The sequence below is a fragment of the Ictalurus furcatus genome, chromosome 15, assembly GCF_023375685.1.
Source record: "Ictalurus furcatus strain D&B chromosome 15, Billie_1.0, whole genome shotgun sequence".
NCBI classification, from domain to species: Eukaryota; Metazoa; Chordata; class Actinopteri; order Siluriformes; family Ictaluridae; genus Ictalurus; species Ictalurus furcatus.
Genome location: NC_071269.1, coordinates 15,591,029 through 15,604,374, shown reverse-complemented (window position 1 = coordinate 15,604,374; position 13,346 = coordinate 15,591,029). Strand labels below are relative to the sequence as shown.

The 13,346-nt window shown below is 40.5% G+C and overlaps 1 protein-coding gene across 3 annotated transcripts; it reads left to right on the top strand.

Moving 5' to 3' along the window:
* The first annotated feature begins 68 nt into the window (after positions 1–68).
* adnpb (activity-dependent neuroprotector homeobox b) lies at positions 69–12,947 on the top strand. 3 transcript variants are annotated; one of them, XM_053643359.1, is made up of 5 exons: positions 93–141; positions 448–700; positions 3,799–3,915; positions 8,799–8,891; positions 9,016–12,947. In XM_053643359.1, the coding sequence occupies exons 3-5, from the start codon at positions 3,808–3,810 to the stop codon at positions 11,869–11,871; spliced, it is 3,057 nt and encodes a 1,018-aa protein (XP_053499334.1). In that variant the 5' UTR covers positions 93–141; positions 448–700; positions 3,799–3,807; the 3' UTR covers positions 11,872–12,947. The 3 variants fall into 3 exon arrangements, with proteins under 3 accessions (XP_053499335.1, XP_053499334.1, XP_053499333.1); XM_053643360.1 differs by lacking the exon at positions 448–700 and having other exon boundaries at positions 69–141; XM_053643358.1 differs by lacking the exon at positions 93–141 and having other exon boundaries at positions 164–700.
* Positions 12,948–13,346: the final 399 nt, after the last annotated feature.

The window sequence follows — 13,346 nt, the reverse complement described above, 5'->3', positions numbered from 1 at the left end:
TTTGTCCAATCACGTTTTAGCAAATGGCGCCCCCTATGGATATTTTAGGTGCTATTGCACACGGGGGGTTGTTTACTGCGATATCACTGGGAAAAATACCCGGCGCTAAGACACCCGGTTTTTGAAGTCTGCGAATTCCAGGTAAGCTAAAGAGGGCACTCGTGAACAGGTAAAGTGCTAATTAAAACCTCTGCTCGCACTTCGACTCTCTGCCGCCATCGTGATTTTTTTCTGTCCCTTTTATCTTAATCAAACACATATGTCACTTCCGCCCTCTTTCACACGCCATTTTGAACGGAACATGTTAAGGATAGGGATGCATTGTTATAGGAAATGCCGCGAGTGCGTTAATTGTGCTTAATTATTACTATTATTTAGAATGAGGTAGGCTGTCGTGATATGCGTGCTTTTTATATCGGCAAAGTTTCCCTGTCGGCGCTTCAGCAGGATTTCTAGATGAGTTGCAGTAAATCCCCGCCAGTCGAACAAGCAGAGGCAGACAGCTCCGGGGTCGGATAGTGGCAGGAGTCGAGCTCCCTCTTTCGGTGTGGTGTGTCCGCCTCGGCATCGCTTAGTCCGGAGAGCCGGCTGCAGGCTACAGGAGGAGGGACAGCACGGGGATCGCGCCGCTTGTGCTTTGTCTCTCAGCAATTGTGCTGTGTGAGGCGACTACCTCAGCGGGAAGCCGAGTCCGAGCCAGGTAAAAGTGTGTGCTGTCAGACTCGGGGGGGTAGATAGTTACCTAACTGCTTTGTGTGTCTAGCAAGCTACTCGGCTAACTAATAAAACCGAATTTCGTCAAGAAAAAAAAACATACCCCCGGCCAACATAGCGACGAGGTTGCTAGCTAGCTAAAATTACAGTAGTTACTAGCTAGCTAGCAAACGGCAAGAATTCAGCGAGTCTCTTGAAGCTAGGATGGATAAAGCGCGGCTTTAAATGAGATAAATGAAGTGCTCACAGCGGAATAGATATCTAGGGTAGGGTTATACTCGTTTTTAGACGTTTAGCTAGCCGGCAAGCTAGAAAGCTGTACTAGCCGGTGCGAGATGGTCATCCATATAAACCCTTGTAACAAGCACAAGGAGGAAGGCTCGAGAATCATGAGCTAACGGAGCTAGCCACTTGATTTATAGACAGTTTGTTGTCACTGGTTTGTCACAAAAGAACAAATAATAAATAACTCGTCTAGTGTATAAGAAGTACTAGGTAGACACGAGTGATAATTGAGTCACCTGCTGTCGTCTCTACACGTCCACTGAACTTCAAATCTACTACTATTTAATAACTTGTAAAAAATACTGTACTGTGATAGCTGCATGCTTCATTTACTGGCCCTATACACGTCCAAGACTCTTGGATGAATGCCTGCTTAATAATGGGATACTTTTGTGACATCCTTTTTTGGGAAGTTGAATCTGGATAATTTGACCATATATTACGTTTGATGAGATGGTATTATTCTGACTGAAAGTTCAGCATTCAGTATAATTTAAAATATAAAAAGGGGGGAGGGGGACAAAACATTTTATACAGATATCTACTTTTGGTTTGAGCTGATGCACAGGAGTTTACAAGTTCACTTTTCTTTGATTGATTTTACGTCAAGCACAGCTTTAGAAGAAAATATGGATGTTGTTGCAGCGTGATGTGTGTGTGTGTATATGTACACATATAAAATGTGTATGTGTACACACAGACATGAATATGTATGTTTAAGTATCTTCATTCAGAAGGTGGACCAAGTTTTTGGGTGTCTGTTTCTGTATATATATTTTATCTATTTTTTTTTGTCTCCCTTAACCCAGATCACCTATTTTGTAAAGATAACATTATTCCAGATCACCTGCACTAAGATGGCCAAGCTGAAAATAACCCCCACCCAAAATCCACTGCAGACATTTGCACCGTGTCACAGCTGCTGCCTCAATAGGAGGCGCCATTCTGTGATTGCAGTTCAGGAGGCAGCACAAAAAGAGAGCCGGAAAAAGGGCAGGCAGAGTGGGGAGAGGCTTATATAACAGACAGGGTAGAGCTGTTCTCTAGCGCCATCTACTTTGAATGAGAAACGGCTAGAGTGAGGAGGAAGTCTGTCTTTTTTTTCCTTTTCTTTTTTGGTAGATACAGAGCTGAGCTCGAAGTCAGTGCTGTGATACTGAGGTGATGGACAGTGAATCATCCATCTCTGTCACTGGGTTTCAGTTAAAGGATCAGTTCAGTGCCTGTGTATATCTTTATTTTCACTATAGAAAGTACCTCAGACTACTTTGTGTTTTTGGTGAAAGACCAGGCAGATGTAGGAAGAAAATTAAGTACAGTACACCCAGTTTCCAGAGAAGCCGGATACATAACCTAAGTCCTTCGTCGATTGTGTGACCGAGTTGTTTATGAGGTGGAGGTGAAATCAACACCCAAGTGTTGATCGCACGGGTTATGAAGGACATTTGTTCAGAAACATACTGGTTTTTTTTTGCTGTGCTGTGCTAAACTTTTGTTACATCTGCTATTATTTTTGTGTATCCAGTCACGGATAACTAACCTGGAACCTCTCGGAGGTCAGGGTGTTAACAGAATAAATCATGTTTTGTAGTACGCATCACTCTCTGATAGCAGAATTGCAAACGGCAACAATAAACAGTCAAGCCTTAATACAGATATTGGGGGTGGGGATTAAAAATTAAATTAAATAGATTGTACAAGTCTCTGCAACTGTACTGAACCCATATTCACTCAGTTGGCGTTTTGATGATGATGATGGTGGTGGTGGAGAGTGCTGTCTTAACACTTCGATCCACAATCTGCCATAGGTGTTCAGTTGAGGTCTGGTGACTGTGAAGGTCATGGCATATGATTTACATCATTTTCATACTCATTAGGTGATTCAGTGAGCACTCGTGTCCTGTGGATGGGGGCAGGGTCATCCTGAACAAGACCACTCCCATCAGAATAGAAATGTTTCGTCAAAGGGTTTTTAAAGTTTCAGAAGATGCCGACATTTTCAGAAGATCAGACTGAAAGGTTTAGAAATCACGTTGACACTTGGACATGCACGTAATTTGAATTGTCAGCTTATTTGGTACTATGACACTCCCTAGTGTATAAGCATTTTAAAATGTCCCCTTTTTTCGGCGTTCACTATCAGTTTCTGTCATAGAGTGTAAAACGAGATGATTATTCAGTCAACAAAACAAGCTGAATAATTTACAGAAGACCCGATTTTTTTATTTTATTTATTTATTTTGTCCCTGCCGGCTGATTAGTTAAAAAATGTGGTGTGTCTTTGACTTCTTTGGATCCTGAGGTTCTTATGAATATCCAAAGATGGTTAGAGCTTTTGACACATCAAAAAGATTTTCTGAAATCTTATCAACAAAACGTTGCTGCATTTATAAGAGAATTTAGTTTTCAAATACTCCTCACTGTTTTTGAATGTCTCAGGAATTGCAATCCAAGTTATAATATAAATACAAGGTTTACAAGTGTTGCACTTAGTTCTCTTACTTGAGTATGTGTGTGATTTCATATTTAAAGAAATATCATTTGGAATTGTAAGACCTATTATTTAAGCTTGATACTGATGTGTAAGGTGATTGTAGAGCTCCATAGTCAAACCCAAAGATTTTAGCCGTTCGTGGTTTCGTAAAAACATTATTTTGAAACCTGAGGGTCATGCTATAGGGCTGGTATAGTTCTGACACAGTATCTTAATGTTATTAAAACTTCAGAATGTCCGAATTTTGAACATGCATTTTAATGTTTTACTCTGTTTTTTTTGTTTGTTTGTTTTTAATTCTATAGGTGGGCAGCATGTTCCAACTCCCAGTTAACAACCTTGGCAGTTTGCGGAAAGCCAGGAAAAATGTAAAGAAAGTACTGGGGGATATTGGCTTAGAGTTTTGCAAGGAACACGTTGAGGTAAGGGTTGTTGTCACAAGTTGTTGTCTTAATAATTTTCTATTAACATGATGCTACAGTACCTATCAACTTCTGCTCATGTGGCTTGCACCAATGGGGCAAGACGTCTTTAATATTCGATTAATACACATGCAAAGCAATTCTGTTGCATTTAACTTTGTTTATTAAAGCATCAACACTGTTATCAGTGTGGACATTGTATATCAGGTAGACATTTTTATAATTACTTTATAGGCAAGTATTTATTTTTGAAGAGCAATGAGAACATTTAATTGCCATAATTCACACGACGGCTACTAGAAATGACTAAACCGTGTGATGCGGGCAGATTAAAACCAGCTCGCCCTATCGTCTGGAGATCGTGAGCTCAAATCCTGATGATGCATATAGTCTCTCCCTTGTCAGTCATAGTGACACTAGCCAATCATGGGCGTCTGTGAGCTCACACAAGCAGAAGAAGGCAGATGACGCTTTCCTCCGAGTGGGTTATGTTGCCCATGGTAATGCTAATGGTAGCTGATTGGTAGCTGTCGTATGATGGCAGAGAGCTGACTGGTGGGTGGGAGGTGTGAAGGACTAAATAAAGGAAAAAATGGGGGGGGGGGGTATAAGCAGATCTAGAAAGTCGGGGAAAATATGCAATTTGGCAAGTGATTTTAAAAGCACTTAATTCCAGATCTGGTAAAGTTTAAAAAAGCAATTAAAAAGCCCACCTATATTTATATTTTTGTGAGAAAAAGCTTTCAGACTGAGCAGTTCATAACAATATTGTATCCCTTTTGTTATGTTTAAGAGGGTTGTAATATTTTTTTTTCACTCAAAATTGGGATTGATCGAAAGAATGGAACTCTATTTTCTTGATCCTACTTCATTGGCCTTTTGAAATTTTAGTGAAAAAGCTTACAGCATGCAACATTATCTAAAAATGCATTAAAGGATCTGCAGCAACTACAAATACATTTAAAAGCTTATGTAATTGAAAGTGTTAAGCTTTTTAAGTTTGTCAGATGAAGTACTTCTCCTGTTTATGGTGTGAAATGAACCTTTTGTAGGGCTTGGAAATGTGACGATCCATGCTGAACCACTATAATTGTTGGGCGTTAAAGCAAAATAATTAGTCAACCTTATTCTCTCAGTTATTTTCTACTAATGATCTAAATACAATGTATTATTGTAAACACATATTTTAATGTGTCTCTAGGTAGAGAAAATGTATAGTAGTGTTTAGTAATAGTGAAAATAGTAGTAGAAAATAGAGTAATGGGTGGTACAAGTTAATCCACAGTTAATGGATGGTACAAGTTTCAGTCGTGACACATTGAAAAATATGAGCTCCAGTATTTTCATTTCTTTCAGATGGAATGAGTTTACTCGGTCCGCCTCCGTTATTTACTCTAAATCAACAAATTTGTGAGCATGTTGCACTTCATGCAGTGGTTCTTCCTTTTTCTCTGTAACTCTCTGCCCATTTCTTCCATGCTCGTGCGATTTCTCTATTTTAGTTGTACTGTCTATTTGTATAGTTATTTGTTTTTCCGGTGCCTGAGAATGTAATGCAAGCTTTACTAGCTAAGCAAAGATCATATGCTGATACTCATTAGTTACACATGGGCACATTGAAAAGCCAGCACTACAGTTTCTGACCTTATTTTCGCTTTCTGCAAGTGCTGCCCTGCTAGAAACACACCGACACACCATGCAACGTTCATGACTCACGTGTGAAAACAAAACTATTGTGGAGGCTCTGCTCTGTCATTCCTACACGTTTCTTTAACCCCAGCACTGTACAAGAGTTATTTACATTGCCAGGGAGCCATTGATGTGATCTGGCACTCCCACACTGTTCTGATCATTCCTTTAGATTTCAGTTATAATGAAATTAACGTAAAGTAAGTGTGTGTGTGTGTGTATATATATATATATATATATATATATATATATATATATATATATATATATATATAATATAATATAATATAATATAATATAATATAATATAATATAATTAATATAATATAATATAATTTATGTATTATACCATTTTCTAAATTGGTATTTATTGACATATTTCACTTAATTTATTTCTCAACATTTCAAAACCATGTTGCCAGGAACTATTAAACATTTAAAAAAAAAAAAAAAGTATTTAGTCATGGATGTATTGATGGATTTATTGAAGAGTTTATGCTTCAACATACAAAAGAGGGGTGGGCTTCCTTTAGTTTGAGTTCTTGTAATTGGACAGTTGGCTTATGATTGGACAGTACAACATACAGGCTGCTTTTCAAATGTCCTGAGCAGAGCCGTCACCAGACTTGGACAAGTCTTATGTAGACACATTCATTCTGAAAATAATCTCCCCAGTAATAACCGTAATCATGTAAACTGTATTGCAAGGTAGCTAAACTACATGGTCCAGATTTGTAGACCATCGAAAGTGGTGTATGTAAAGACACATTCTCTTGCAGCTCCTATGTTGATGTAGTCTGTAGAAGTAAGTAGTCTAATGATAATTTTCATAGATGTTTCTTGTTGGTTTGATTAAATAAAGTCTCAGCTGTTATAATAAAAAATGCTAACTCTACTAGCAGGTGACAAGTTGCTTGTGGTGTTTGTAGTTTGCCTTGTGAGCGTACAGCAACCACTACTGTTCTCTCTTGTGGCTTGCAGTGTCCAGCATTTTATTTTTAGTTTTGATGTAGATGTATATTGTTTCTAAAGCTACCCAGTTAGCAACAGACAAGTTGTGGATGCCTATGAGTCTGGCAAGGGATATAAAAAGATCTCCAAATTATTTGAAATGCATCATTCCACTGTAAAATTGTCTACAGGTGGCGCAGATTTTGACTGGCCTGGCCGTCCCAGCAAATTCAGCCCAAGAGCAGACCGTCTGATGCAAAAATAAGTCTCCAAGAACCCAAAAATGTAAAAAAAAATTTAAAAGTTCAAGTTTCTACGATCAGAAAGAGATTGCACAGATTTGACCTGTATGGGAGGCGTGCCAGGAAAAAGCCTAAAAATACAAATGCAAAGCCACTGTAAAAAGAACGTTAGAGCAAGACTACAGTTTGCCAATGAGCATATAGGCAAACACCAGGCCTTTTGGAATAATGTGCTCTGGACAGATGAATCAAAGATAGAGTTGTTTGGCCAGAGTAACAGCAGACATGTTTGGCACTGGCCAAAGACTTCAGGAGCTTTTTTTTTTCCAAAAATTTTCAAGAGAAGCACCTCATACGAACTGTGAAGCACGGTCATGGAAATGTTATGGTTGTGGGTCACTTTGCTGCCTCGGTGACTAGACAGCGTGCATTTATTGATTCAACTATAAATTCTGCATCATATTAAAGAGTGCTTGAAGATAATGTGAAAGTTGAAGTTGAACCGAAAGTGGACCTTTCAACAGGATAATGATCCTAAGCACAGTAGCAAATCCATGGGGGGATTTTGAAACGGGCAGTACGTGCAAGAAAACCCTCAAACATCTGGCAACTGAAAGGATATTGCATGGAAGAGTGGTCAAAAATTTCAGCAAGTCGATGTCAGAGACTGATGGACAATTATGCAAAACATATACAAGAAGTTATTTCTGCTAAAGGGGGTAATACTAGCTTCTGAGGCCAAGGGTGTACTTAATTTTTCACAGAAGAATATTGCATCTATTGATCTTTCTGTTGAATAAATGATTGAAAAAGTAAATTTTCCTTGTGATTTTGTTCAAGTATGTCAGCTCCATTAATAGGCACTGTTTCAAAGATGATCAAATGTTTGCTTGTCCAAATATGTCAAAATATCCAATAACTTCCATGGGGTGTACTTATTTTTTCACATGACTATAGTCCCCCTTTACTGTTATAATAGCCTCCAGTCTTCTGGAAAGGCTTTCCACTAGATTTTGGTGCATGGCTGTGGGAATTTGCCCTTTCATCCACAAGAGCATTAGTGAGGTCCGGCACTGATGTCAGGCGAGGAGGCTTGGGCCACAGTTGGCGTTCCAGTTTATCCCAAAAGTGATGAGTGTCTTTGAGGTCAGGGCTCTGTGCAGGCCACTCCAGTTCTTCCACTCCATGTTATTATGGACTTTGGTTGTGTGTGGGGAATGTCATGCTGGCATCGGTTTGGGTGCCTTAGTTCCAGTGTAGGAATTGTAATGCATGTAATATGTACAGCATACAAAGACATCCAATACAATTGTTTGCTTCCAGCTTTGTGGGAACGGTTTGAGGAAGACCCACATATGGGTGTGATGGTCAAGTATCCACAAACCTTTGGCCATGTAGTATAATTGTACTAGGGACATACACAGAGGAGTCTTTCAAGTCAGTCATATCGATTTTGTTGCCTTATGGCGCCATTCCTGATTTGCATAGAATTGAGAATCTTGGGGCTCTTGCAAACTAGAACAGGTTTTCTTCTAGGATTGACCTGTATTCAGATTCATCCATCATACCCTTAACCCTGACCAGTTTCCCAGTGCCTGCTGAAGAAAAGCTTCAGTTGATGATACTTGGTATGGTAGGGATTGTATTCTCGGGGTGATGACAAGTGTTTGCATTTTGGCCAAGCCATAGTGCTTTGTGATAAGACCAAAAGGTACAAGTTAACTGTGTCCCTGATGACAAAAGAACCCCTGGCCTGATGCATCCAATACTCTATAATGTATATATTTCTCATATTTGCCCAATAATGAGCAAGAAATTGCATAAATTAAATTGACTGCTCACTGGCCAGTTTCCATGAACTTTTAATTGTATGGAATGTATTTTGCTGAATGTATTTTGTTCATATGTTTGACGATAAGAGAGACTTTCACCCCTAAACCTAAATAGAAAAGTATTTAGATTTTTATTCATTTTCCACATTTTTTCCATTTTCTACTGTAGGACTATAAAGACTTTGTCCCCAATGAGTTCTACGTCAAGAACACCACATGGGATGATGTGTGTATGTGGGATCCTTCTCTTACAAAAACACAAGTGAGTATAGCTACTTTGTGCTACAGACTGTAGAAGCAGCAGCAGCCAAATACTTACATTATGTAAGTTGGTCTGTTTTTTTTTTTTTATTATTAATAGTCTGTTTTCATTTTTCTGTTTTTAGGACTACCGGTCAAAGCCATTCTGTTGTTCAGACTGCCCATTTTCTTCTAAGTTCTTTTCTGCTTATAAGAGCCACTTTCGTAATGTCCACAGTGAGGATTTTGAGAATCGTATCCTTCTTAACTGCCCGTATTGCACTTACAATGGGAACAAGAAGACCTTGGAGATGCACATCAGACTCTTTCACATACCCAACAATGCGGTGCGCCAGAGGACTGGGGGCCTCCAAGGAGCAATAGCTGGCCTGAAGGATGGTAATCGCCTGGACAAGCCTCGAGACAGTATAGAGCAGGCAGTGTACTACTGTAAGAAATGCACTTATAGGGACCCACTATACAATGTGGTGCGCAAGCACATATATCGGGAACACTTCCAACATGTTGCTGCTCCGTATTTGGCTAAACCTGGCGAGAAGACAATGACTCCTAATGGATCAACAGCTAGTCCTGACACAGGCAAAGGTAGCATTACAGATTCTAATAGCCCTGCAGGTGCTAGTAACAGTAACAGCTCAGCCATCCACTGTAAGCGGTGCCTTTTTGTACCCCGTACTTATGAGGCACTAGTGCAGCATGTCATTGAGGACCATGAACGCATTGGTTACCAAGTTACTGCCATGATTGGCCATACAAATGTTGTTGTACCTCGTGCCAAGCCTGTTATAATGGTGGCCCCTAAATCCCAAGTAGACAAAACTGTCCCTAGTGCTACAACAAAGGGCACTTTGGTGACCTCTGGGCTGCGGCCATTGTCTACACAGCAGTTGAGTCGTATCGTAATTCCTAAAGGGAGTTTGAACTCCACTCGGCTCTTATCAGGTGTTAATTTGAAGTCGGGTACATTTGGCTTGAAATCTGGCACGACTCAGGCAGTGTCCATTGGGGGACAGCAAGTGCGCATTGCTTTGCCAGGCAGTGCACAACTTTCAGTGACCCAGCAATCCCAAACATCCAGACCTCAACTTTCTTCTAATAGTCTACGCAGCCCAATTTCTGCATCAACATCTGCTTCTGTTCTGAAGATTCCTCCACTGACCTCACGAATCCAGGCAGCTGCTGCTAGTGTAACATCTGCTGCTCCCAGGAAAGGCATCTCTGTCCTGGGCACATCTTATACTCAGAAATGGAAGATCTGCACAATCTGCAATGAGCTGTTTCCGGAAAATGTGTATAGTTCTCATTTTGAGAAAGAACACAAAGCTGAAAAGGTGCCAGCAGTGGCCAATTACATCATGAAGATCCACAATTTCACCAGTAAATGCTTATATTGCAACCGCTACCTGCCTAGCGACACGCTACTCAACCATATGCTTATCCATGGTTTATCATGTCCATACTGCAGGGCTACTTTCAATGATGTAGAGAAGTTGGTGGTACACATGCGAGGCTCACATCCCAATGAGTCTGTTGGGGTACGCACCGATTCCCCACTGACTTTTGATCTCACCCTTCAACAGGGAAACCCCAAGAATGTCCAGCTGATTGTCACCACTTACAATATGAGGGATGCTCCTGAAGAGTCTGTGGCATTCCATGCCCAAAACAAATCCTCACCCCCTACACAGGGAAATAAGCCTCCAAATCCACGCTTCCCAAAGATACCTACTGAGACCCCAGATGCAACAGTTGTTAAGAGTGGACCACAGACAGCTGTTCCCTATAAGAGAGATGTGGGCAAGACCCTTTGTCCACTCTGCTTCTCCATTCTGAAGGGTCCTATCTCTGATTCCCTTGCACACCACTTGAGGGAGAGACATCAGGTGATACAAACGGTGCATCCAGTGGAGAAAAAGCTAACCTATAAGTGCATACATTGTCTTGGTGTCTACACCAGTAACATGACGGCCTCTACTATCACATTGCATCTAGTGCACTGCCGGGGTGTGGGCAAAACTCAGAACGGCCAGGACAGCAGGTCTTCAACTTCTCGGTTTGTCAAGGCTCAGGGAGCTTCCTTAAAACGGGCCGGCTTTCAAAACGATGGCGAAACTGACCCAAAGAAACGCAAGCTGGGGCCAGAAGATTACACTCAGTCAGGCCCACATGCCTTAATTGAGCAAAAAGAGGAGCCTGTTGTCTTGGCCTTAAACCCAAAGGGCCACGAGAATGAGTCCTATGAGGCTCGCAAGGCTTTTCTCACCCAGTATTTTAACAAGCAGCCCTACCCCACTCGCCGAGAAGTGGACAAGCTAGCATCCAGTCTCTGGCTGTGGAAATCGGATGTTTCAAGCCATTTTGCAAATCGACGAAGGAAATGTGTTCGTGACTGTGAAAAACAGAAAGTTAGTGTTTTGCTTGGATTCAAAATGCACCATGTTATGCAGTTACAGCACGTAATGGACTTTGACACCGAGTGTTACTTTGAATCCCATGAAAAGGAGCAAAAAAGTCGGACATCTAGGGAAATCATAGGCAGATCTGCCGGTGCGATTAGACTGCTTAAACAACAAGCTATTACTAATGGTGATGTCCAGCAGCATGGGGTGGCGGCTAGATCTACTGCCAATGCCTCACCACACTCTAATGGTCAAAAGTTCACCAGAGGATACAGTTGCAATGAGTCAGTCAAGACACTTTTAAAACCTGGGGGACTTATAAATTCAGAGCCCATCTCTGTGGACTCAGACAGTGATGATGAGGGAGAGCTCAAGGAAGCACAACAAAATGACTCCAAGTTGAACGACCAGATAGCTAGTGTGGTAAAAAGTGAAGAGAGTACAAGTGACTCTTACCTAGAGGATTCTCTCAATGGTGAAAATGGTTATGGGTCATTAGACCAGCTGCAAAACAGAGGAAGGCCCAAAGAAGAGGGTCAGTCTGGACAATCAGGTACCTGCCTTGGCAAGCAACAGGTCTGATATTTGAATACTGTTATTAAAAATACAAATGCAAAGAGTTCACATGTCACGTTTCCCAAACATCAACAGTGCTGCCTCACTTGAACTTGTGGACCACGCTAACGGGCAGTGAGATGGGATACTTTCGTAAACTTTTTGAAGCCATTTTAAAGGCAAAATGTCAGACTTTTGATAATGTAGAGACGAGTGTTAAATTAGATTACTGAAACGGAGGCAAGAAGGAGCTTTTCCTCAGGCTAGGGAAAGATAACACTTAAAATGCCCCAATCAGTTGAATATGTTTGCCTTTAGTTTGTTTCTTTGAAAGTTCCACAAAATACTTAATGTACGTCTAGCCACTGTTATGTGGCCGAATGAGTGTTTATTAGAATTACAGGTAATCCTGAATTTCATGTAATCATATAGCTAGTGTATATTTGTACAGTCTTTTAGTTATGTCTAAGATGATGTTGGTGTATGTGTGCTCAGATTTGCTAATCATTTTGTGCTCACTCTAGATGGTCATATGTTATTCATTGGTCACTTAATGGATGTGGCTTTTGGTGGCTGTTCAACATGGTTATTTTTAAACAAACTATAGCAGTTTGCTAAGTAATATATCTATATATCAAAAGCAAATAAAATAACCTCTTGCTTTTTATCTTTTCTGTTTATAACTGAAGTATTCCTTTTTTTTTTTTTTTTTTTTTTTTGGTGTTTGCCATGACATACCCCTTAGTCCACTGTAAGAGCAGTTTGCCCTTATACAAGTGCTGTCCTGAGGTCAGAGAAAATCGCAGTTTGAGTGACCTCCATTGCGTCGTACTTTGTGTTTTAATTGTGCCCAGTTTCAGCCTCTGCAGAACAGTGCTCATTTTCTCACATCACTTTAATTAAGTAGTTCAACTTTTTTTTGATTGCTTCCATGAATGGACTCTGGATTCTGCCTGTGGTGGCAAAGAGCCTTCACCATTAACCTGACTTTGTCTGTATGTTTTAGTTTGTGACCTGCAATTTATGTTTGTATGTTTTTGTTTTGGTTTGTTTATTTCACTTAAAGCATTTCTGAATAATAAAGTACTGTATTGTGCTTCTCATAGTGGCTCTAACCCTGCCCTCCTTCTACAATTTAACATCATCTCAGGCCTTTCCAAAGCAAAAACTAATGATGTCCAGCAGCATGGGGTGTCGATTAGATCTACTGCCAACACTTCACCACACTCTATTGGTCCACCCTAGGGTACAGTTGCAGTGAGTCAGTCAAAGCTGTTGTAAAACCTCTGGGACTCTGAGCCTGTCTCTGGACATTTTCCATCATGCTCTGCTTGCAAATATGGTGTTCGTCATCCTGTCTAGTTGATACCTCTCAGTGGTTGTCAGTGGTAACCTGGACATTCATATTGAAACAGTTTAGTACCTTGATATTTGACAGCAGTTTTCCATGTAGTTTTTCAACTGGGCCTGGGAATGGCTATTGAGGCTGGATATGTACACCT